General features: G+C 36.8%; 1 protein-coding gene across 7 annotated transcripts in view; it reads left to right on the forward strand.

The window, feature by feature from the left end:
* The window catches only part of TJP1 (tight junction protein 1), a 270,943-nt gene that overhangs the window by 139,437 nt on the left and 104,315 nt on the right, over positions 1–27,191 (forward strand). The window contains exon 1 of one of the 7 annotated variants that reach the window (XM_036878763.2): positions 12,104–12,590. The exons of the other annotated variants lie outside the window; for them this stretch is intronic. Within the exon in view, the coding sequence (XP_036734658.2) occupies positions 12,564–12,590 (27 nt within the window). The 5' untranslated portion in view covers positions 12,104–12,563. Of the gene's footprint in view, positions 1–12,103; positions 12,591–27,191 lie in introns of those variants that run through there. 7 annotated transcript variants of the gene reach the window in all.

Genomic DNA, 27,191 nt, shown 5'->3' on the forward strand with positions numbered 1-27,191 from the left:
TGAGGAACTAGTCCCAAAAGACCTTTCCCAGATTATTCCGTCAGGTTCTTTTTGATGCTTTCACCATATGTGTCCACATTTTGTTAACCAAAGGGAACATTTATTTTAGTATTGGGGAGAATGATAATGAATTAATGGCTTTTCCTCAGCTCTTTGTATTACCCTTTCAAAAAGAGATGCAGGATTTCAGGAACAGATAAAAAATGCACCCCCAATTGAGGAATAAGTCTGGGGCCCTGGTTTCTGTGGCACCAACCTTTAGCTCAGCTGCAAGTTTTCATTTTATGCCTTTGAGTTTAGTTCACAAATTAACAAGTGTGCTACCAATTTTTCTTAGTTTTTAAAGTCCACTCTTCCCAAATACTGTATTTAATGATCTTTTTCTCTTGTTGAACTGTCTTGAGTGATGTTAATTACAAGCCCATAGTTCAAAAAGATATTTACAGCACTTACTAAGTAATAGTTTGCTAATTCAAAATAGTCAAAATATGGTCATTCACTTAAAAGATTCTTGTGCTTTAAAAAATGTACTTAAAAAAATTGTACTGCATTTTTGAAATTATGAAATGAAGAGGTTGGCTAAATTAGCCTGTAAATGTGGGTGGTATTTGTGCAAGCAGTAATTCCAATGTACTGAAAATAGCCATAGTCATCAAAAATTAAAAAACCAAATTCACTTGAAAATATTTCTACCTAAATAGCTAGTACTATGGATATTTATCTTGATTTTTTTTATTTACAAGTATGATGTTTTGCTAATGATACTAAGATGAACTACACAATCCTTATGAGGATTATTTTAAAGTTAGGTGATTCAGCTGAATCAATCAGTCTTAACTTAAAATTCTGTAATAGTTTCCTTTAGTAAAAAATATTTTGGCTAAAATGTCCACATGAACCTCAGTGACTTTTGTACAGATTTTCATTCTAAACACTCTTCAATTAATCCTTGTCCCTGGTGATTAGCATTTACAGGTGATCATCAGTGGTAAAGAGAAAACAAGATTTGTTCCAACAGTGCACACGGTGAAATGTGCCCTGTTGCACAGTGGCCACACATGGTCATGGGTGCCAGGATAGCCCAACCTGTGACCTTTAGGGGACAGAGGGTCAGCCAGACTCCCACCGGAGATGTACGCGCTCTCTCTGTAGTGGCTCCTTGGGTTGCAGAATTGTGTCAGAGGAGAAAGGCAGGGCCATCTGCCAGCAAATCCCAAAGACTGTTTCTGTAGTGTCTGGTCATTGTTGATCAGAAGCAGAGCCAGATCTTTTTAGCCCTCAAAAGAGAAAACAAACCTTCTAAGCAGTCCATCTGTCATACCTGCCTCTGTCAGTGAAGGGACTTGGTTTTATAGCTTTTACTATACATACAAAAAGGAGGCAGTCTACGTAAGAATCCATTGCCTTTAGAGCAGTTTCCATGTAGACCATTTTCTATAGATGTGGAATTCCGATTCAGGTACCTTTTCTGAGTACATGCCATGTACCCCACAATACTAAAAAGTTAATCTTTTGCATATATTTGTGTACAACTCCTATAGATTTAGCCTTACTTATCAGTTTGTCTTTGCTGTGTAACAATCCACCCCAATACTTAGCATCTGAAAAAACAATCCTGATCTTGTGGGCTGGCACTTTGGGCCCAGATCAGTTGAGTGGGTCTCATGCAGCTATGCCTAGGGTAAACTCATGCAAATGCAGTCAGCCTGTGGCTTGGCTGGGCCTGGATGCTCTAGAATTCTCTCCCTCATATGTCTCGAGGTTGCCAGGTAGTGTATTTTCCATGTGACTTCTCCAGCAGCCTAATTTGGGGTTTCCCATGGGGTTTCTTAGCAGCAGGAGAGTGGAGGCCCTATTCCCAAGTGCTTTTCAAGTCTCTGCTTGTGTCAGCTTTGCTCTAGAGTGACTAAAACCAGTCACTTTGCTGTCAGAATTCAGGGATGGGGGAATGTAGTAATAATGTTAACTTATTAGTTTTTAGCAAATCTACCAAAATTATGTATCCACCTCTTGCTGAGAAAAGCTGCAATAGCACATTCTAGGGGGGCCCCCCAAACAGGGACGGCAAAAGTTTCTGACCATTGTTCATAATCTACCTACCTTGCTGGAAGGAATATTTGTTTTTATTGCTTTTGTTGACTTTCATAATAAAAAATTTCAAGTAATACACCAATATCCAAACATACACCAAAGAAGAAAGAATACAACAAACCTCCCATATACCCATTACCTGGATTCACCAATTTTCAATATTTTGCTACATATATGATCTTTATATTAAAACCGGTCTCTTTGCTGATGTATTTTAAAGCAAGTCCTAAACATTGTTCTACTTCAACTCTACCTGTTTCAGTACGCATCTTCTAAAAAGTGACACCTTCCTATGTAACCACAATGCCATTTTCACATCTTGGTCATATCATCTGACGCTCAGTCCAAAATTATATTTTCCCAGCTGTCTCAAAAATATCTTTTTTTAATAGGTAGATTTGAATAGGAATTCATCCACATAAGATCCATAGCTTTTTTATTGCTATGCTTTTTTCCACTGAATTCTTTTAAAAACTGGGTCAGTTTTCCTATATAGAACCTCTCACATTCTGTTTGTCTGCTTGCTTCCTTTTGGAGTCATTTAACTTGCATCTCCATCCCCTGTTTTTCTGTTTACAAACATTGGCTGAATTTTGTACAGGTTCCACTTTTGGGTAAGATATCCATTGTAGGATAGCATGTCTGCTTCTAACTGGGAGGCATAAGTGTGTGCTTGTCCTCCTCTAACGATGCTGACAGTAATCAGTGGGTTGATCCTTTGATGTCATTGCCTGAATCCGTTATTTCAGCGTTACCAGATGATTTCCTAATTTTATCATTCCTTCCAGATTTATTAGCTGGAGTTCTTTGATAAGGAATGTTCCCTCATCAATTAGAGTTATTTAGTTATCTGAAATAGAGTTCATACAAAATACATTCTTTCCCTTAAATTGACAGCTTACAGAATAAGGAGTTGGTGCCCAAGTTATATCTAGGCCTGTTCAATAGTTGTATTGGGTCTCCCTTACTTACTCTCTTTTTTGTTACTATAATGAATTCATAGGTTTTAGATATTCAAAGTGTTTCAGTTAATTGCTTTTTTTTTTTTTTTGAGGCTCAAATTGTTTCATCTTTGGCCAGTGGGAGCTAGTTGTTGGTTTCTGTATCCCTTTGATCCATTATTATTTGAGAACTTCCTTGCTTTCTGGCACAAAATATCCCAGAATTATCTCGTGTATTTCTTGCTGCAGACTTGTAACCAGCCATTCCTGGTGCAGATTACAATATGGGCACTAGACATGCTCCTGGTTGAGTTTTCATTATTTCTAGTCTTTTTCAATGGCAAGGGCTAAGAAACATATATATGTAAATATGTATATTTCTTTTTTCTTAAAGATACTTTAAAAAGTAAGTTATACTGATTTTTAAAAACATTAGAATCACAAAATTTTTATTTAACTTCTTTGATTTTATACTTTTCCTCTAAAACAGAAAATCTTGATTCCTAACATGTTAACATACTATAATTTATATTAGAGCCATATATATAACAACCACATATATTAAACTAGTATAAAAACATGTTATAATATTAACATTATTAGCATACTCTTACATATATATTAGCTTTATTACTTTGAAGTTATATATTTATATGTAACTATGAAACTTGCATACTGTAATAATGGTAATATTATAAATTGTATGTTAATGTTAATGTATTAAATGTACTAATGTATTAGTTAATACACATATGTAACAGTTAACCATTATGTTAATACACTAACAAATATGTAACGGTTTCATATTAGTTAATTCACATGCACATATATATAACAGTTTCAAAGTAATGCTAATATTACTAACAATGGAATGAAATTTCAGATTTCTTGCTATCAGTGCTATTTTGTTTAGATTTTATTATACAAAGAATATAGTTGAAACACTTTGTGCAAGAGTCATTGGAAATAATTCTTTTCTCTGTATGTTGGGTAACAACTTAATGTATATTTTCTTCAATTTGCTTTCAGTTTTTACAGGTTTATTTTTGCTTCTTGATTTCATTTATTTTTTTAAGTATGTAAAACGTGTTTATGTTTCCAAAGTCAAAACTATATTTTAGAGTATGTCTAGAAAACATAGTTATGACGTCCTCTCACTCCTCTAAAGGTAGACTCTATTTGGTCTTAGTTTTCCTTCCGATATTTTTTTGCAAATGTATGTATATGTTTTATTCCCTTTTTAAAATAAAAATATATCTCTTTTAAGTGGAGTTCCATGAACTTTTCTACATTTTATGTTTGTTTGTTTAAAAAGACTAAACAGTTGTCATAAGATTTGGAAAGGAGGAAGAACTGGCAAAACTGGAAGAATATCAGGGAAATTCAAGAGTTACAACTGGAAGAATTTGATGCACTTTAGTTAATGTAGTAACAGTGTTAACGTATTAGTTTTTAGCGGATCTACCAAAATTATGTAAGATGTTAATATTAGGAGAAAGTGTGTGAAGGTATTCAGGAACTCTTTGTATCATCTTTGCAAAGTTATTCCAAAATAAATTTTATTTAACACACACACACACACACACACACACACACACACACCCCAGAGGCAGACTAAAAGGACTTAGAATGCATTTGTTACAAAAGGATACTTGAAGAACTTCAACAGCAACAACAAAAAAGAGAAATGACCTAATAAGAAGAAAAGGGGCAAATGAATAAACAGGCAAGTAATATATGATTTTTGTCTAACAGGCAAAAATGTAAAAGGTTAATATTATCAAGTATTCCTAAGGGTAGGGCAAAATGGGTAACTGATCCAGTATTCTTGGAGAGCAAGTAGACAGTAGCAGTTAAAAACATTTATTTTAAACAAGCATCTACTTCACCCCAGAAGATTTCCTTTCAGACATCTCTCCTAGACAAGTCTTCCACATGTGCATAAAAAGGCTTACACAGGATTTTCATTGCAACATTATAATACCAAAATCATCTTAAACTATAGTACATCCATACTATAGAATATTAAGCAGCCATTCTAAAATGATGAGGTAGATTTTCATTGTTTGATAGAATCTCCAAAACAAAATTATTGAGTTAAAAAAAAATTATAAAATAGTAAATATAGTCTATAATTTTGTTTTTAAAAAAATAAAACCAGATATTCCCATATGTCTGTGCATTCCCTCCTTCCCCCTTCTCTCTTTTCCTTCTCATATATATATGTGTAAAGAAATACACAGAAAATGACAAAGTTTAAATACAAATATTCCTGGGTAACAGGAATGGGTATGGGGGGATATGATCCAGTTGGACTTTTAAGAATGATCTATTGCTTGACTCTTTTACAGAAGGAATGCATTCCCTTATTAGTTGTGAAATTAAGGAGAAAAGAAAGAATGCCAAAAGACTAGGCACACATTGACAACAGGGAAACCTAGAGATCTTAGAAAACTTTTGGGAAGCTTGTAACGAGCTGACAAGAACACTGTCTAGAAGGAGGGGTGGACTCAGAGCTGCCTATATCATTTGTGGGATCCAGTGCAAGAAAATGTGGGACCCTTTGTTCAAAAAGCAGAAAAATGTGCCATCAAAGGTACATATAATTTTACTCCTTATCTTTATATTGTGCAAAGTCAGTTTTAAATGCAAAGAGATCAGAACATTTAACTCATATGAGGAATCACTTAAATTACACAATTCATATTTCATGGCTTGCCCCTGGAGTGTTTGTTCCTCAAGCTGGCCGGAAGAGATAAGCACTGCCAGACTCAGAAAGGTTGGGAGGAGAGAAGACCCTATTCCCAGCTACAGGAACCAGCTGGGGGAGGACCCCTGAACCTGGGAGTAATTGCAGCCAGTACAGACCCTCAGCGGGCCCTCCTCAAAAGCTGCCTGATGCAATCACCCCAGTTGGGGACAGAATCTAGAGAAATCAGTCTGTAGGCCTGCTGCTCCAATCCACAGCAAGGATCCTAAAACTTCCACACAAGGGCAGCTTAGTCCCCAAATGGGGGCTGGGCAAAAGGCACACCCCAGCCAAAATGTGACCTCTAGCCACCCACCCACCAGGGAAGTGGTGCTCCCAGCGTTGGGCTCTTGCCCATCCCAAGATGCTGTGGGTATGCATACTTGACCTGAACCCTCGCTCAGATCCCTGTCAGGGGCAGAGGAGAGTGGAGCAGGAAGGGAGGGCACAGGGAGGGGCTTCAGGAGTCACGAGAGCTCTGAGCAGCCCTCTGCGGAGGCCGCAGGATATGGTACCACCTGTGAACCCAGGCCCTAAGTCCTCAGTTCATGGTCAGCATCCCACTGGCCTCACAAAACACAGATCCAAAGTGAGAACTGTTGAGATTCAAGGAAGCACTGCAGAGCCTGAGAGCCAAGTTGCAGGGCCCTTCTGAGCACTGGCTTGTGCAACTCTACTGGTTGCGTACCTTTGAAAGTAGTCTGGGTAGAGTCAACTTTTTTGTTTCTTTCCTCTGTTTTTAAGATGAGAGACACTAGAGGAAGCTTGAATTTGAAAGGTAGAGTCATTTTGCTGAAAGAGGTGAAGGTGACTGTGAGACAGACAGAGCTGATAGGGCCAGCTCCCCATAATGGGATTCACAGCCCAGGGGGAGGGAAAGAGAACAAAGCAGATGTTCAGGGTAGGTAGTCATAGTCTGGCAGGAAGAGAAGGGGATTTCCACTCCTTAATTTCTATTTTTTCTGTGAATTATTTGTTTGAGTTGGGGAGAAGGTCCTTGAGGGATGGCTAGGAGGGTGTAGAAGATGGGAGACGGGAGCTGTGAAGAAGGGGAGGCGAATGCTCAGAGATGAGTCAGAGCCTAGACCTGCCAGTCCGGCGGGAGTCCCAGGTTCCTTGGAATCACAGAGCTTCCAGTCGGCCTGGTTGTGTGACATTCAGGACACCAAAAGAAAAAGCCCCACCTTGCCCCAGGCAGCGGAAGGATGGCCCCACACATCTCAGGAGGAGCTCTTGTTAGGAAGGACTGTGCTTCATTCTGAACTGAAGAAAAAATGGCTTGTTTTTTAGTATTTATATGTCCTTATAAAAAACTGAATGATGTTGATGATAGTAACATTCTTTCGGTATTGTTTTGTGGAAGGATGTACATACTGTAAGATTTACATTTTAACCATCGTTAAGTGTACAATTCATATTTGTTTTTAAATATCTTTACTTTGCAAAATAAAATAAGATAAAAAGTTGGTAATCCTCATAAAACTAAAAAGCTTGTCCACAGTAAAGGAAACCATCACCAAAATAAAAGGCATCCTTCTGAATGGGAGAAAAATGCTTGCAAATGATAAGAGACTAATATCCAAAATTATATAAAGAACTCATACAAATCAGTACACCTCCCAAAAAAAACCTGATTGAAAAATGGGCAGAAGACTAGACTAGACATTTTCCAAAGAAGACATACAGCTGGCCGACAGACACGTGAAACAGTGCTCAACATCACGCACCATCAGGAAAATGCAAATCAAAACCAGCAAGATACCCATCTCACACTAGTCAGAATGGCTAGTATCAGAAAAGAAGTAACAGGTGTTGGTGAAGGTGTGGAGAGAAGGGAACCTTCATGTACTGTTGGTGGGAACATAAACTGGTACAGTCACTATGGAAAACAATATGGAGGTTCCTCAAAAAATTAAAAATGGAAGTACCATATGCCTCAGTAATTTTACTTCTGGGGTATTTGCCCAAAGAAAACTCTCATTTGAAAAGATATATGCCCCTCCATATGCATTATTTAAGATAGCCAAGATATGGAAGCCACCTAAGTGTCCATCAATAGATGACTGGATAAAGAAGATATGGTACATGTGCCCAGTGGAATATTATTCAGCCATAAAAAGAAAGAAATCCTGCCATATGTGTCAACATAAATGGACCTTAGAGGGTATTACATGAAGTAAAATAAGCCAGGTGGAGAAACACAAATCCCATGTGATTTCACTTATATGTGGAATCTAAAAACAAACAGAACAAAATAAACAATATAGCAGTAGATTCAGAGACACTGAGAAGTGACTGGTGGTTACCAAAGGAGAAGGAATGGGGAGGGTGGGAGAGGTGAGGGAGGGGGATAAAGGGGTGTAGAAATCTCAGTCATAATATAAGTTGGTCATAGGGATGGTAGGGCAGCATGGAGAATATAGCCAATGGCTCTATAACGTCTTCTGTGTGACAGATTGTAACTGTATACTAGTTGGGGTAAGGATTTAATAGTGTAACTGTTGAATCACTGTGTTGTATACTTGAAACCAATATAGTATGTGTATCTCAACTTCAATAAAAAATACACTTAAAAAGATGTGGTATATATATATACACAATGGAATATTACTCAGCCGTAAAAAGAATCATATCTTGTCATTTGTGACAACATGGATGGACCTAGAAGGTATTATCCTAAGTGAAATGTCAGACAGAGAAAGACAAATCCTGTATGATTTCATTTATATGTCAAATCTAATAAACAAATGAACAAACAACTACAACACAGAAACAGACTCATAAATACAGAGAACAAACTAGTGATTGCTGGGGGAGGGGGATTAGAGGGGGTAAATAGGTAGAATAGGTGAAGGGGATTAAGAGGTACAAACTTCCAGTTATAAAATAAGTAAGTTATGGGGATGAAAAGAACAGCATAAGGGGTATAGTAAGTAATACTGTAATAACTTTGTATGGTAACATATAATAACTATGCTTATCATAGTGAGCATTAAGCAATGCATATTGCTTAATATATATAGTTATATATATATAGTTGAATCACTATGTTGTACAACTGAAAGTAATGTTGTATGTCAGCTATACTTTTCAATTAAAAAAAAAGTTGGTAATCCTACACTGCACTCCTAAAGTGTTTTTTTGAGATTTTACTGGTCTGTGAAATCTAGAGACTTTATGAGACTAAAAAACTCTTCCTTACAAACTTTGTTACATTACTTTATCAACAAAGGAAAACTGAAGCAATTTATATAATTTTTAAAGATGGCATAGGAGTGAGATTAGGATTCTTTTTTTGTTTTTGTTACAATGCTTTGCTTAAAGTTCTCCTAATTCTGGTATCTTTTATATATATTCTCTTCTGTGACATTTTCAAGATTGTCTTATGTTATACCAAAGTGCCATAATACTTCATCTTTGCACATCATATGTAAACTCATAGCTCATATCAAAATAACATAAACATGCTTTTCTAAGGATTTTTTTGTAATGCAAACAAATATACATATATAAATGTGGGTGTAGATATAGTTGTTCATTTGGTCAAGGCTGTTTCAATAAATGGCTTTATTTAAGTTTTATGGAGATTTTGCCCATGTAGTCTTTTTTTCATTCTGAACCGCAGACACCAAAAATCCCACAGGAAGTTGTCTTTGTTTAAGTGTTGTGGTTTTTTTAGTTTCCTGTTCAGTTTTCATTGAATGATCAGGGAATAAGATAATCTGTGCAATTGAAAGAGATTTTGGTCAAAGTTTATTGTAACTCTAAATGAGAATCTCAAATATTTTTTTGTTTCTTCCTGTATAATCAATCTAGAGGAGCTATAACCATACTCTCATTTAAGTAGTATAATTTGAACATTTTTTTGGTGTTCAGTGAGTAACTTCCTCATTGTTAAAGAGACAACTATGTGAGATTATGCTCTGCTTTCCACTTAGCAAAGCATCTCCCCCAAAATAAACCATAGGAGTATTTTTAATTATTGACAACAGAGTTTTACCTTTACTTTCATAAATGACAAAAAACTATGAAAAGGAGATATATAAAGTATACATTATACAGTTTAACTTAGATGTTATAAATGCCATTGAAAATTTTTGAAAGGGTGCTAGTATTCATTGACATATTTTTGTTAACATAATTTTTAAAACAGTATTCTCAAGGTGAAAATTTTTGCTTGATTTTTTTTTAAGTGATGGCCAAAGTAAAACTAAAACTAACCAGATGTTTTAGATCTTCAACAAATTGTTGAAATCAAGCATTTAAATTATACATGGGAGACTTCATGAAAAGTGACAATGAGGAAAGAAGGAAAGATTTTAGTGCATTTATAGAAAATGTCTCTAGGTTTAGGTGCTATTAAAGACTATACTTAGTTCTAGGCAGGTCATGGCAATTGTACATCTAATTAAAAGGTAAAAGTAGTAAAGATAATGTAAAGAGACTTTTATTATTAAAAAATACCTCAATTTTTTCAAAAATAGCATTTGCTCATAAGGAAATTTTAATTGTAATTCTTAAAAGAATAAATAATACTTTGTGCAGAAACAAAATTACACAGGACATGACTTTAACACAAGTGACTTCAACTATTTCAATGCAAGGGAGTGGAGGGAAGAATAAGGGTTTGATTTGCAGTATGCTAGTTTCTAGTTCAGATAGCTTCAGTTGCAAAATGTACTTTATTTGAAATCTCTCTATGTATGTATGTTACATGGATATTTCTTGGTTAAGATGTTTGATCTTTTCCTATAGCTGAATTCTAAAGAGAACCATTATTTAAAACCTAACGTTTGTGATTTTTTCTATTTCTTGTGTACCTTTTGTGACACTATACGAGGTATTTCAAGGATATCATTTAATGTTACTAAGAATATCTGACATTTGCAGTACTATTTACAATAGCCAAGAAATGGAAGCAACCTAAGTGTCCATCAGTAGATGAATGGATAAAGAAGATGTGGTACATATATACAATGGAATATTATTCAGCCTTAAGAAGAAAACAAATCTTACCATTTGCAACAACATGGATGGAGCTAGAGGGTATTATGCTCAGTGAAATAAGCCAGGTGGAGAAAGACAAGTACCAAATGATTTCACTCATCTGTGGAGTATAAGAACAAAGAAAAAACTGAAGGAACAAAACAGCAGCAGAATCACAGAACCCAAGAATGGACTAACAGTTACCAAAGGAAAAGGGACTGTGGAGGATGGGTGGGAAGAGAGGGATAAGGGGAAAAAGGGGCATTACGATTAGCACACAATGTAGTGGGGGGCATGGGGAAGGCAGTACAGCATCTTACTAGCTGATGGACTGTAATGGGGTATGTGGTGGGGACTTGATAATGAGGGGAATCTAGTAACCACAATGTTACTTATGTGATTGTATGTTGATACAAAAAAAAAAAATCTGACATTTGTGAAAAGCTACACATTTTACAAAGTGTAAAGTAATGAGGCCGGGAAGGATTTCATACGTTTTTGTGTGTGTGTTTAGTAAGCCCATGACCATTTTGGGGAGTTTTTGTAGTGGTTGATTGAACTGGACCGTGGACTTCCTTTTCTCCTCAGCGTGAGCTGGAGAACTGGGTTTGGAAATGCAAGGCAGACTGACCCCTTCACTCACCACTAAGAATTTCAGCATTATTGATGCCCAAAATATACTTTTGAGACCCCTGTCCAGATGAGCAGGAGAAAAGATACTTTAGATATTACATTGAGGCCTAATGTGAGTGGTCCAACATAGCACAATAACCCTCTTGGGTATTTCTCAGATTGCTCTTCCAGGGGTGCCCATGACCTCGAAGCCAGGTTTGGTTTAAGACTGTTCTGTTGGGACAGCCTGTTTGTCGGGAATGGGAGCCATTAGTTGTTCCAGAGATTAAAGCCAGGACGTGCTTTACTGAAAAACGCATTCTGCCTTCCATGGAGCAGCGCGGCCAGGCATGTGGTGACAGCTGCGACGTTCCACGGTAAGGCATTGCTGTCCCGCCTTGGTTGGTGCTAATCCCGCGCCCCTTGAGAAGCAAGTGGACAAGTCTGTGTCAGAAGTCGGAAAAGATGTGGTACACAGCTTTCTACTCAGGGGCGATTTCTGCGGGACCTTTGATGAAAACAAACAGGAAGACTTGCCGGCCAACGGAAACTGTCTACCAAGTTACTGCGGAAACGGGTCTTTTCCTTCCGCGGCTGGGGTTCGGCCCTGGTAGGAAGAGGGGCGCGGGCTGCTCGCCCCGCCCCTGCCAATCGCCCCGCCCCGCGTGGCCCCGCCCCCAGGCTGGGCATGCTCAGTGGGCCGGGCCGGGCCGGCAGGTTTGCGTGGCTGCCCCCAGTTGCCGGCGCTGGCTCAGCCTGTCGCCGCCCAGTCTTTCCCCCGTGGCTGGTTCCAGGGAAGTTACGTGCCGAAGGCGGCTTGCGAGGAGCCACCGGACCGGCTGCGTGGAGGCCAGAGGCCCGCGGTGCTGGCGAGGGGCTAGTGGGCCGGGCCGACGTGGCCCGGCCGCGAGGGCTCGGAAGGCCGACCGGGTGGCCGCCGTCGGAGGGAGGCGCCGGCCGGGCGCGCCCTGAGGAGAGGACCCGGGCGGGGCGGGAGGGCGCTTCCCGGACTTTTGTCCGAGTTGAGGTCCCTCCCCGTGGGCCGGACCTCTCCGGCCGCCCCCGCCCTCAGCCCCGCTCGCGCCCGGGAGATGTTTATCTGCTCTGTGGCGTGAAGAGCCGGAGGGCTGCCGGCGCGGAGTTTCGGGTCCGAGGCGCCTCGCGCGGCGCTGGGAAGAGACAAGATGTCCGCCAGAGCCGCGGCCGCCAAGGTGAGCGCCTCTGCAGCCGCCAGGGTCGATCCCGAGCGAGCGCGGCCGCCCGCCGGCGACGGGCCGGCGCCCCGCCCTCCTCCCTGCGGGCGGCTGCCGGAGCGGCGGCGGCTGGGCCGGCGGGCGGGCGGGGACGGCCGGGGGCCGGCGGGCCGGAGGAGGGGGCGGCGGGCGCTCCAGGCGCCGGCCGGGGCAGGTGCATCGCTGCCGGCGTGGGTGCCTAGCTCCGGCTCGCGGCGGGCGGGGACGCGCAACAGGTCTGGCGCGGGGAAACACGGCGGGGCAAGTGGGTTCTGCGGCCCCTGGGCGAGCTCGGCGTTTGGGGGGCTCCTTCCAGCAAGCCGGTGGCTGCTGTCCTTGGAGGAGTGGTTGGTTCCAGGCGAAACCGTGTAGTTTCGATCTGATGTCACTCTTCACGGTATGCGCGCCCCAGCGATAAGGCACTGAAGACAGCAAAACACTCCGCTCGTGTGTAACTGGTAGGATTCTTTTTTTCACTCTCTGTTATTTAAGGTAACATTGAAAATACTAACGCCCTAACACATTTTTAATAGTTTGATTTGAATTAAACTTTCAAAAGTAACACGAAATACCCCTACAAGCGGACAATAAGATGAACTCTTAACTCTTAAAAATGAATACCAAAGACCTGTGGGTTTAGCAAAAAAGTAACTTTTTCCCATCAATTTTTTCATGCCATTTTTCAGTGCTTTGAGGCTAATTTGTATCTTATATTAAAAAGCTGAAGTTACTAAAAATCATTAAAATCCTCCCCTCCTTTTTGTACATTTTAATCTTTTTCATCATAAAGTTGTACTTGCTGTTTTTAACAATTACAGAAATACAGAAATGTGAGTTGTTTAAAGCTTCCACCTTAAAAATTAGTGTATTATTTCAATCGATACCGCAGTACTTAAGGGTAGTGATTTCATGTATTTATTTTTCTGTTTGAAATGTTTATTCATAGCATCTGGAACTGGTATAATAATGGCCTTGGAGTTTCTGATCTCAGAATCTTCTTTTCTGCCTGGCAGAAGGTAGCAGTTACATTTAGTAATAGATTATTTTAAGGAATATAGTATTCTTGTATTAAGAAAAGTTTATAATTTGTACTTTTTTGACCTTATGTTGATAACACTCTAAAGGCAAAACTTGATCCAGTGACTTCGTGGAATAAAGGCAAAGTTTTGCTTTGATTTAAAAATAGGCTCACATTCTTTACTTTTTCTGGGGCTTACTTTCTTAGGAGGAAAGGCTTTGTTTTCATATTACACAGAATGTCACTTGGTTCCTGAAGTGTGATCTCTGACACTTGATGATATATCCAAGACAACACACTTTTAAAAGGTTATTTCAAATATGGAGAAAAGTTAAGTTTTCAATGGCTTGCGTTAATAAGATGATTTAGAAGGAGTAATGCTTGTCCTGAATTATGATACTGAGATTTTATGGCATATTGAAAAGTATTACTAGTTAAATATTCTATTGTAGGGACATCTGCATTCTTAAATATTGATGAGTAAAATGTGAGTCAAAAGCTTGTTTTTTAAAATGCTGTATTACGAGGCTACCACAGAACATAGAGTAAGGCAGGCCATAAAAATTACCTGAAATGAAATAATATTCAACTGTTTCCCTAAGTTACACCGAATTTTTTAAGGTGATGAAGGTGCCTACCCAAAGGCAGGCTGTTTACTCCATACTTTACGTATGATACTTCTGTTTCCTCCACCCCTCAGTTAAAAATAAATAAATAAATAACATTCATTTTGCAGATTTTTTTTTTTTAGCATGGTAGTTTGTAGAACTCTTCTCTAAGCCAATATCTTTGATTCTATATTCTTTTTAATGCTGGAAGCATTTTCTATCCATGAATATGCTGCAGATAGTCATTGTCTTCTTGATGATTTAGCTTGTTTCCATGATTTTGTTATTGTAATAAGTAATCTTATATTTTTATATTTGTGCACTTGTATTTATTGTATGTCAGATTCTTAAAAATGGAATTTCTGGGGTGGGGGGCATGTGCATTTAAAATTGTGATAACTACCACTAAATTTTTCTCCAGAAAGATTGTACCTAGGGATAAATATAACAGTTGTTGGTAAATTACCTGAATATTAAAGGAGAACATAAAGTAAAACCTGCGTTAATGAGATGAGACAAAACACTTCTGGATGGGGAGAGTCAATATTATAGAATATACCAGTTTTCCCTGAGTTGATATATAAACGTAATACAATTCCAAACAATTTGGTATTGTAGAAAACGTGACATATTGATGAGAAAGTTTATCTGATAAATGATTGATAGCAGTGAAGCTTTGGAAGAAGAAGGCTCTATCAGAAAACCTAATAATTTTATAAAGTCTGAATGATTTAAAGCAGTTGTCAGCTCAGGAATATATCATGGAACCATGGAGTCCAGAAATACCTGTGTATTTATGAACTTGTAGTGATTATGATCACCAGCATTTAATGTGTCGAGTATTGTTCTAAGTGTTTAACATGAATTTTAACTAACTTAATTCTTAGAGTAACTCTGTGAAGTGAACACCCCTGTTATCTCCACTTCATGGATAAGGAAATGGCAACAGAGAGAAAGTAGCTTACCTAAATTCACTTAGCCACCAAAAGGGAAAATTTGGAATATACGATAAAAATAACGTCACAGGTTATTGGAGAAAGGGTGGTTTATTCAGTAAGTAGTACTGGGACCATTGGTTATCCTTTTCTTAAAAATGTTAGTTTTCTCAAGCCATAGGCAAAAAGAACCCCAAATGAAATGTTTGACAAAGATAAAAGAAAATATAAAATGCTGGAAAAAAAGTGGGGGATACTTTTTCAAAAATACCTGAGTTGGAAAGGGCTTTCCTTTACAGGATACTAACTTACAAAGTAGTAAAGGAAAAGGTTTCTGTATGTGTGATATATATCTGAATTTGCTAACAGAATTACTAGTGTATGTGGTATAAAGTTATTCAAAAGTTGAAAACAGGAATTCAAGGGTGGTTCTCTGTCTTACCAAGAAATTGTTAAATTATGTTAGAAAAATTATTTGAATTAGAAACTTTTCCATTGGTTAAATCATGGAAAGTTGCTGAAAGGGAGTGCAGTGGCTTCTAGATTTTCAAACTGTTTCACTTTGGAGGAAGTAATAAAATTTAAGATTGTCCTGTTCTATATGTTTATTAAACTTTGCTGCTTAAATGTGGCCATTATGTTTCAGTGGCTGTTTTTTTCCCCCCCTTCTGGTTATTTCTAAAATTATACTGTCATTTAGTATGAAGATTATTTATACCACTTCTTAGGAATTAGTTTATTGTATCAAGTGGGCCCAGTGGACTTCTCTAATAGCGGAACATTTGAAAGTTAAGAACTGTAACTAAATTAATCAACAAAACTAATTACAAAATTAGTGTTTTATAGATAGGAATTTGGTCCCACATAGCTGTTACATATAGTTCTAATTTTGGTACTTACTGATCAATGCATGTTTGCTTCATGTTACTTTAAAGGTACACTAAAAACTCACTGTACTTTACGAGAAGTCACTTGACGTCTGCCAACTTTTAATAAGCTTCGCTATAGTAATACTTCCTCTGGTTTGCTAAGTTCGTACAAGAATTACATTTCACTAGAAATATTTTTATGCTATTTAAAGCAAAAAAATTTAATCTTTTATGCTAGCATGTTTGGCATTATAGATGTTCGTGGTTAAAACTGTAGTCTATGAACTTTACTGATAATCCTGAGTACGTTTACAACTCTTAGGTTTGTTTTAGAACAGCTACTGTTTAAATCATACAGTGCCTTTTCTCCGAAGGACCCTTTTTCCTTTTTGTTTTTGAATATTGATGTTATCATGTTAGGAACTTGAAAACTTTTATTTCATATTTAAGAAAGTCTTATGCTGCCCATTGGTTGTTGTCAGTGAGAGAGGTCAGCCATCAACTCCAGCAAATAATGAGGTTGAAACCAGTCTGGCTTTGAGGGCCATAATGCAGTATATATGTATATATATATATATATATATATATATATATATATATATATATATATATATATTACAGTTACTTGTAACAGGTTTGAAGGAAAAAGATTACAGTAGTTTCATTTTTTTAAATCCTGGAAACAATGTAACGGCTGGGACTTCCACTTACTCTTTACTCTTTTTTCTATTTAGAGACCAAATGTAAACCCTGTACAGTTCTAAGAAGAAAACTGGGTATAAATAAGACAGATCACTATCTAAGGAAAATGTCTTTAAAAATAATAATTTTGGTGAAAAATCTGGAAATGTAATCCTGTTTCTTGACATAACCCTGACATGATAAAACTTCAGTCTACTGAAAAGTCATGAGTCCAGTTATAAATGCGTCTGGAGTGCTACCCATCCTCGACTGCTCAGTCATAGCTTGTTCCAAGTTCACGTACACATACATGCCCCATGCCCACACTCAACATCAAGTACTGTCTGAACATTGTAGTGGTTGAAGACAGACTAGTGGAATGAGCAAAGTTATTTTTTGAATTAGAGTTTTTGATCAAATGTTGAAAGGATAATTATTTATGTCTAGTGTGATATTTCTGAAATATTTTATTGGAACTTGGTTTGCATTTCGGATTTCTGAAAGTCAGTCTTGTTTTGGAAGACGAAAAAGTTTAACAACTTTTAATTTTGTAGGAAGAGAAATACATTAGGATAGTTTACCAAGTTTTAAATTTAATCTAAAATTGGTGTGTTTCTGAAGAGTATTTCCAGTATAAGGCAGCAGTAAAAATAAGCCTTTTGCTATCTCTGACCTAGAGTGCTTAATTTATTTATTGCAGAGAAGAGTGGCTTCAGGTTGCTCCTTTATGGGTTAGCCAGGTGCTTTATTTCCACTCCTTCTTAAACAGATAAATTCTTAATAATGAGAAGTGTGTGAGTAGATGAGTAGGGAATTTTTATTTTACATCCTAAAAATGGATACAAATAATGGAGCCTGAATGACTGGACTGAACTATACCACAGAAGCACTGCTTTAAAACATGAGAAAAACCAGTGTTGCCAAAATTCATACCACAAAACACACCATTTGAGAATTAATAACAAAGCCAAAACTGTTACATATGTAGTGTTAAAAACTTAACCTTGGGATAGGTAAGTTTTTGTTAACGTTTCAGGTATTTTTCATTTGTATATCAGAACAACACAGCTTTCCTGCTAGCAGAATTTTGTGAAGTGAGTTGATTGTTGAATGACCTCAATCATTCTAGTTTATCATACCCAGAAGGAAGGGGAAAGCAGAAGCTATATGAGTGCTAATTAGGAACATAAAATTAACATACACCTGATTTAATTAAAACCTGTTTTAGATTTGCTGAAATATGTTCTGTTTTTTGTTTTTATAAATAGGGTACATTCCCAAGGATTGAAAGCCCATTTTTTTTCTTGGTTATTTTAGAAATGTTCACTCTTTTGGAATTGTCACTAGTAATCCTTGGGGTTTGTACAATTTCTAATGACTGAATTAAATTTAATTTATGATTAGCTCTCAGTTCAATACATAATCAAATCCAGGAGGATATCATTAATGACTTAATTTTTTTTTATTGCTCAACAAAGATTAATTGAGCACATTTTGTTGTGGATCCCTGTCCTCTAGACACTTACAGTTACCAGGTGCATTATATATTAATCAGTTATTTCATTTTTTAAGATCCAAACAATTTGCATTGCTTACTTATAAAAAATAAATATGAGCATACTTTTGGTCATCTTATAATAGCATTCTAGTGTGCTTTTTAGGTTGGGGAAGGTGATAGTCATATCTAGAACCTGGGTTTACAGTTAACACATGGGTTTTTGCATTTTTTCTTGTTAATTTTTAAAAAATGTTTTAATTGAATCTGAATATATCCATGCAAGTGTGTTCAGGTGTTTGATAAAAGTATCTCAGTAGGAGAAAAAGAGTTTAGAATTATAATTAGGATTCACTTATATACTTCTAACAATAATGCTAGCTGTTACTGTTACTTTTAGGGTCTATAAACTGTGACATATGTAACAGTTTGGATTTTTGAAACTTCATTCTATGTTCAACATACTTAAGGATATGTATTGTGACCCTATACATACCAGGCACTGTTCTAGATGCTGGAGATAGAGCGGTGAATGTATCTGCACTAGTGGAGCATTTTAATGCTTTGGGCAGATTGCAACAAATAAAATACATGATGGTAAATGCTAGAATCCCTAACATGCCATTTCTGGATCGTGCTTCATTTCCCATAAGATAACAGCTATCTTGTCTTCTGTTTTCTAGCTTTTCTTCATAATTTTATCATTTAATTGTGCCTTCTGTAAACACTATGAACTTTACACAAACCCAGTCTCCCAGTGTGGATTCTATTGTGTATGGCTTCTTTTGCTTAGCATTGTGTTTGTGAAATGATTGATGTTGTGGGTTAGTTTTCATTGTATTCATGGATGAAATTCATAGTAATCCATTGTATGAGGGCTTGTGCTTTGGGAAAAAAGTAGTTTGAGTCAGACCTTTGTGGGGTTTTTTGGAGAAAAATATATACCTCCATCTGAGGGGCAAGAATTAGTTAAGTGTTACTGGCTAGTTGTTTGAATACCAATAACTCTATGAAAGATAACTGCTTTTGGTGGTGACGGTATGTTTACTTTGAAAAGTCAGTTTTTGTTTTGAGGGCGTTTTAGGACTGAGGTCTTAGAACCCGTCATCCTAAAGTCTATCTCAGGAGGTGTCCATCTACCTAATCCTGATCCAACCAGTAAACCCATGAGCAGGCAAAATACGTGCTTTGGACAAAACAAGTAAAAACAAATCTACTTTTCAAAGTATAATTCTAAGAAATATTTACTATGGTGTCATGTAAAGGAACTTTGGAAGATTTACTTATTGTTTTTAACAGTGTTAAGTGTTGGAGTATTTAAACAAACATACAGCAGCTAAATCCTGTATTGCTTATAAAATCAGAAGATGGTGGCTATAGCAAGTAGATTCACATTCTGAAAGTTGAAAATTTAAGAAATGTGTGTCAGTAATAAATAACAGCCCTCCTAATACAGAGTGCTGATTCTGTGACAGGTATTTTATGTGCATTATTTCATTTAATCTTAACTCTGTTAGGTACTAGTATCTCTTTTTTACAGATGAGGAACACGAGGTTAAATTTACTTGCTCTAATGGCACACCTGCTTAATATGCTTTATAATTCTTATGCACTCACTTAGATATTCATGTGTTCTGAAGGAGTGTTAGGGAGATGAATATGGAATGGTGTTAGGTGAGTCTTAGACCAGCATGTAGCATGAATCATAAAAGCCAGGAGAGAGGGTAATTAGGGCAGTCAGAGAGCACAAGTTGGTCTGAAGGAAGTAGCTATTGCACAGCTACAGCTGATTGTTGGCATGGAGGAAAGCAGGCCTGATCTTCCAGTTTTTCAAAACAGGTCGTAAATCCAGATTTTTATGTAAATTACCTTGACTTAAATGTTGTCAGTTGATTTCCTTTTTATACCTTTTTATTTTGAAATATAATATCTATATAAAAGTACATCAAGCAGGTGATATTAATGAATTATCATAAAGTAAACACCCATGTAAACAGCATCTAGGTCAAGGAATAGAATATTGCCAGCTTCTCAGAAGCTTCCTATGACCCTTGCCTCTTCGTAATAATGTTACCTTGCTGAGGTAGCCACTGTCCTGATAAAAGATTTCATATGTTGTGACCTTCCTGATAAGACCTTTCTTCCCCTCAGGCAGCCACTATTCTGACTTCATGTTTTTAAGACTCATGTGTTGTCGCATAAGAAATCATTCATCCTCGTTGCTGTTTAGTGTTCTGATGTATGGATATACTACAGTTTTTTATTCTAGTTTTTTTTTTCTATTTTTCATTCTACTTTTGATGGACATTTGTGTTATTTCCTAATTTTGGCTATTAAGAATAATGTTTCCATAAACACTTGTACACATCTCTTGCTGAACATGTGCACATACTTCTCTAAGGTATGTATTTAGGGATGAAATTGCTGCTGGATTTTTAGTGTATATTCAATTTTAATAGATACTGTCTTTTTCAAATAGGTTGTACCATTTTACACTTTATATCATCAGTGAATAGGAGTTTCTGTGTCTGCATTTTCACCAGTAATTGGTATTATCAGACACTTTAGTTTTAGCCCTTCTGGTGGGTCTTTAGTACAGTCTCACTGTAATTTTAACTTACATCTCTTCGGCTAGATGAAGTTGAGCAACTTTTCATTTTTATGGCCTGTTGACATCCTTTGCCTACTTTACTTTGGGATTATCTTTTTCTTACTGATTTGCTTCATACTTTCTGGATAAAAACCAGTTGATTGTATGTGTTATAGATATATTTACCAACCCCGTGTTTCTTTCTTAATGGTCTTCTCATGAATAGAAGTTCTTCGTTTGAATGTGGTCTGAGTGTAGTGACACAGAGAAAGGCTAGCATGGGAAAAGATTGTCAAGAGGACCAGAGCCTGCACAGAGAGGTCAAGTAAAATAAGGACTGGAAAGGTTATCTTTGAATGACCTTGTCTTTATCACTTTATGAGTTTAGACTCTGGAATATGAATCTTAGGTCTACTACTAAGCTGTTTTCTCATCTGTAAAATACAGATGATGATAACAGTACCCAGCTCAGGGTGGGCACAGTGCCAGCTATTATGTTAAATTATATCTTTTAGAACATTGTAAGTGAAGCCCATCTTAAAAATCAGAGAAGAGGCATATAGGAGTTAGGGTTCTGTGTGTGAGCATGCTTGTACATGTATGTATGTATGTATGTATGTATTTGAAACTGGACAGAGGTTGACCTGTAGGTTATGAGTCCCAGCCCCGTAAGATGTGCTGTGGTTTCAGAGAAGATCCTTGAGCTCCTGAGATGCTTTTGAAAATTTTATTAAAACAGTGTTAAGAGATGCAAATTTTAGTGTGATGGGTTAGAGAACAGAGACCAAAAACTCTTGCAGATCCAATGCACGAGACTCAGTTGGCATATCTATCCACTGTAGTGAATGATTGATTAGCGAATTCTGTTCAGTGTCTACCTCCTGAGTACCTCATGTCTGTACTTTCCACCGTTTACATCCCCCGCAAACACACATGTACACATACATACATTATAATCCTCTGTTTCTGTAATAGCCTCTTTAGTATCATACCCCTGTTTTTCCTTACATTGTTTTTCTGAAATGATCTTTTCAGAATCCAAGTTTCAATCATTCCATCCTCCCTCCACACACACATACACACACTGTGCCCCAACATGCAGTACACTCATCCTAAAGCTTCTAGGTTTCTTACTGCCTTTAGAAGTAAAAAACCCAAAACCCATATGGTCAGTAAGCTCCTTCTGAGTTATTTGGCCTCTGCCTATCCCTAGCTCCATCTTGCATCTTTCTCCTCCTTACTCTGTATTCTCAGACTATTTTGTATGTCTTCCTTTTGGTTCCTAGCAGTACTGCACTGCCTGCCAGGCTCCTCTTTGAGTTCCTCTCATGGCACTGTTTTTCTTTCCTTTTTAGTCCTTAATGTAAGCCTTTTATTACATAGTCATGGTCATGACATTTTTTGCTCATCTAGTCCTCCCACTAGACTGTAAGCTCAATGAGAACAGAGGTACTGATTGTGTCCTGTTATTTGCAGGGCTTAACACAGTGTCTAGCATATAATAAATTCTCAAATATTGTTGGAATGAATGAGAGGAGCATTTTCCTATCCTGGGGCTCTTGCACATGCTGTTTTCTTTATCTGGGAAGCTTCCCGCCTCCATCCCTCATTCATCCTGCACCTGTCCCTCTTCCTCAAGTTCTCTTCCTCAAGAAGTTTGTCTTAAGCTCAGAAATTAGGTCAGAACTTTGCTCTAAGTTCCCTGTATTTTCCTATTATAGCAGTTATTTGTCTGCTGGTTATTTGATTAATACCCGATGCCCCTCCTAGATTTAGAGTTGCCTTTTTAAAAATTCTGTTATTCAGTTAGTGGTAATAGACCAAGTGAAGGTCAGTCTAGTAACTCCCAGAAATTATGAGGACTAGTTGCATTTTCATTTTTTCCCCTGGAAGGGGAGGCAGTTGCTGTAGTAGCCAGCTTATGGAAATATTGCTCACTGGTCTGGCATCTTGATAGCAGCATTCTTGGTTTTCCTAGATCGATAATTAATTTCTAGTCCCCTCAAGTTCCCTCCCTTTCTTAAAGTGGGAAAATTGCAAACCATACAAAAGTAGATCAAATGTACAGTGAATTACCATGTTACCATCATCAGGCACTGTTATCCGTTAATAGCCAATCTTGTTTCATCTGTACATCCACCCGTTGTATTCTCTTTCCCTCATGATTTTGAAGCAAATACTAGACATGTCTTTTCATCAATTACTCTTTAAATAGATATCTCCTAAAAATAAGAACTCTTAAATATAAGTGTATAAAAAAACTGTGTTACTGTTATCATAGTTTAAAAATAAATTCTAAGTTCAAAGTCTAATATTTAGTGTAAAGTTTCTAATTGTCTTAAATATCAACTTGCCTTTTTCAATGTATTTTTTAAAAATCAGAGTCCAAGTAAGGTCTTCCCTTTGGGATTGTTTGTTATGTTGCCTGATTATCTCAGATACAAGTTTCCCCTATCTTTCTCTCTCTCTTTCTTCTCCACCCCCTCCTTTGCAGTTTTATTGGTGAGGAACAGGATTGTTTGTCTTGTAGAATTTCTTAGGTTGGATTTTGGTGCCCGCTTTCCTTTGGTGGCTACAATGTTTCTCTGCCTTCTGTATTTCCTGTGAATTGATGATTAGAGCTAGAGCAGTTCTGTGTAATACAAATGTCGTTTGAGCCACATACGTAATTTAAATCTTTATTAGCCCATCAGAAAGTTAAAAATAAACAGGTGAGGTTAATTTTAATATTTCACTTGTGCTTATATCCAAAATGTTGTTATACCTATGGCAGTTCTCTGGTTTCTGTCTTGTCCTTCGTGATCTTGACTCTTTGAGTGAACATTGGTCAGTTATTTTTTGGAATGTTTCAGTTTGGGTTTGTCTGATGTTTTTTCATTATTTGATTGAGGTTATGCATTTTGACAAGAATGCCACAGACATTATAGTGTGTCTTGCTCAGTGCATCCTATCAAGAGAAGGTATGTCTGGTCTTTATTTCTTTCACTCCTTCTACATTTATTAATTGGAATTCCTTTTTAAGGAAGAGCTGCCCCTTCTTTCTCATTAATTAATTTGTTTGTTCTATAAATAAGTATTTACAGATATTTACTTTACTTCATGGATTACAATCTGTTATTGCCATCATTTGTTTTGTTGCTCACATTTTTCCAGCTTTGGTCTTTGGAGGTCCTGTTTTGAGCACTTACTTTTTGGTACAGGTGTTCCAGGTTTGTGTTGTATTTTCCCTGTCCCAATCCTGGAATCTGCCACTTACCCCAGGAGCCCTGATCCTTTTATTGCAGAATGGGTTTTAGATACCAAGACCTTTGTGCTAGGTGTGCTCATTAGTACTGGAGTAATGTTGTTCCGAGGAACTTTCAACAGTCAGAGCTAGACAGGCACATTATCTTTTGTATTTTGTTGTCTGTACATATACTAAAAGCCATGAGTTTTATGGATACCTTGATTCCAACCCAACAAGATTTATGCTTTCTCCTTTTTTTGGGAGTAGCTTCTTTATCTGACAGTGAGAAATCAGTTCATTATTTACAGTATATTCATTTATTTGTTTAATCCTAATGTACCCATAAAGTAGTTACAGGATTGTTAACCTTTCCTACCTTTATGAGACACATATTGACTAAGTATAGCATTTGAGTACAGTTCTTTTTGTCTTCAACATTAAAGTATCCAGTTAAAATATTGTTTCCATAGTTACTTAGGTTGGTTTTTTCCCCCCATCCTCTTCAGTGCTGGTATTCTTTTAAAATAGATAGGTCTATTTGGTAACTATATTCCATTCACCTCTAAGATTACCAACACCACCTCACTTGGTTGATTTTATTACTTATTTTGTTGTTTGGGGTATGTGAACCATTAACTGTAGTTCAAAGCTTTACAAAAACATATTTTCAGAAGTATCATTCCTTACTAATTACTACCACCCCCCAACCCATTTCCTTCTTTCCATCCCTTTCCCACTTACCCTGTAAGTAATAACATTTTTTTTAGTTTCTGGTTTATCATTTCGGTATTTTTGTACAAATGGGCAGATATATGTATATAATCTTGTAAGTACCTTCTTACTTACATGAAGGTACCATACTATAGATACCCTTGCACTTTGTTTTATTCACTTAAAGGAATGTCCTTGAAATTTCTTTATATCATTTTATAGATCTTTGTCATTTAATAATTGCGTAAAACTCTGTTGTGTGGATGTACCATAATTTATTCATCCACTATCCCATGTATGGCCATTTAGGTTATTGCCAGTATGTATTTGTAAGTACAAACATTGCTGCAATTAGTAACTTTGTACATACATATATTCAACTTGCTGAAGGTGTATCTTCAGGGTAGATTTCCTTGAAGTGGAATCCCTGGGTCAAAAGCTAAGTACATCTTCAGTTTTGTAAGGTATTGCCGAATTTCCCTCCAGAGGGGCAGTGCTAATTTGTATTCCCACTAGAAATGATGAGAGTGCATTTTCACAGCTTGCTAACAGACTGTGTTGCCATGCTTTTTAATTTTTGCCAGTTTGATAGGTGAGAAATTATATTGGATGTTACTTTAATTTGCATTTCTCTGTGAGTTTGAACATTTTTTTCCCCAAATATCAGAGGGCCATTTTAATTTTTTTGTGTGTGAGGTGTCTTTTTTTTCTATTGGATTCTTTTTTTTTTGTCCTTTTTCTCTGCAATTTTTGATTTCTTTGCATACTAGGGATATTGGCTCTTGTGGTATATCTTGCAAATATTTTCTCCTAAGTTGTTAGTTATCTTAAGACTTTGTCTATGGTATTTTGTATATGTTTGTTTTCTGGTTATGGAAACATTTTTTATTTTTTATGTACTCAAATTTATTTATTTTGTATTTTGAGTTATGGTTAGAAAGCTTTTGCCTCTACCAACAAACATTAAAGAGAAATTCACTTGAGTTTTCTTCTGGTACTTGTGTGGGTTTTTTTTTTTTGTTTTACATTTAGATCTCTAATGCACTTGGAGTTTATTCTTGTGTGTGGTAAGATACAGATTTAATTTTGTTTTTTTCCAAATGACTGTGCAGTTCTAGCACTGCTTATTAACAAGTGCATCTTTACCTCAGTGATTTGAGAGTATCTTTCTCATATGCTAATTTTCCATTTACTTGGGGGCCTATTTCTGGATTTTCCATTCAATCCCTGTGGTCTCTTTGACTGCTCATGCACCACGACCACACTTTTAATTATAGAGGCCTTATAGTATGTCCTAATAATTATGTATAAAATATATACATTTATTATATATACATTATTACATGTTAAAATGTAATACTATGTATATAATAATACTATATTTTATATTCATATATATATGTATATATTTATAGGTAGGTTGGTTTGGTAGGTAGATAGTATGCCTTAACTGATAAGGGTCAGTTACCCCCAGGGGAGTTTTCCTTTTGCAGTTTTTTTTTAAATTTTAATTTTACCTGTTACTAAACTCAAATGGAAACATACAGCAAGTGTTCTTATGTCTGGCGTCTTCCATTCAACATTGAAGAACATTGTGAGATTCATCCATACTGGTTTATGTAGTTACGTAGTTTCATGGCTGTATAATATTCTATTGTGTGAATGTTGTAATCGTTTTCCATTTTATTGTTGATGGCATTTAGATTGTTTTTGGGTTTTGGCTATTGAGAATAGAGCTTTTGTGAACATCCTCACAGTGAATGTATGTGCATGTTTTTATTGAATATTTATAAGGGTATGCTTTATTTCCAAATCAGTTATACCAGTCTACACTCCCACTAGTAGTAAGTTCTGGTTAGATTGTTCACTCCATATTTTCTTTTTCATATTAGGTTATTGAGTGAGTGTGTAGTTGCAATTCATTGTGCTTTGAATTTGTATTCCCCTGTGGATTCATGACATTGAGTACTTTTCCCGCATGTTTATTGGCCATTTCAGTATGATGCTCTTTTGTATTTCTTCAAGCTCTTAGCCCATTTTTTCTGTGAGGCTGTCTTTATTGATAGGAGTTCTTTATATATTCTGGATATAAATACTGTTTTGGCTAGATAAATATTAGTGAGTTAATTAAACCCAGTTTTACATGAAGATAAATGATTTTGCTTCTTTATTATATATGGGAAAAGTCGTAAGTTTTAATACATAAGTGTCTTGCATTAAACTGGCATATTTACTCCCTTCTTTTGAACCTTGATCCACTAGTGCTAAGATTTTCAGCCTCAAGATGCCTGGTCTTGGAACCAAGTGTTAGCTCCCTGGTAGTGTGCCTCAGTGAGACTTAGTTGAAACTCAGCTTGTTCCCTTTTACCTTAGACATTTTGTGACTTAGTTAAAATAGTTTTAGGGTTTAAGATGAAGTAAAGAGACTGATTTTAAAGAAACATGGC

The sequence above is a fragment of the Manis pentadactyla genome, chromosome 18 (genome assembly GCF_030020395.1).
Source record: "Manis pentadactyla isolate mManPen7 chromosome 18, mManPen7.hap1, whole genome shotgun sequence".
Taxonomy (NCBI): Eukaryota; Metazoa; Chordata; class Mammalia; order Pholidota; family Manidae; genus Manis; species Manis pentadactyla.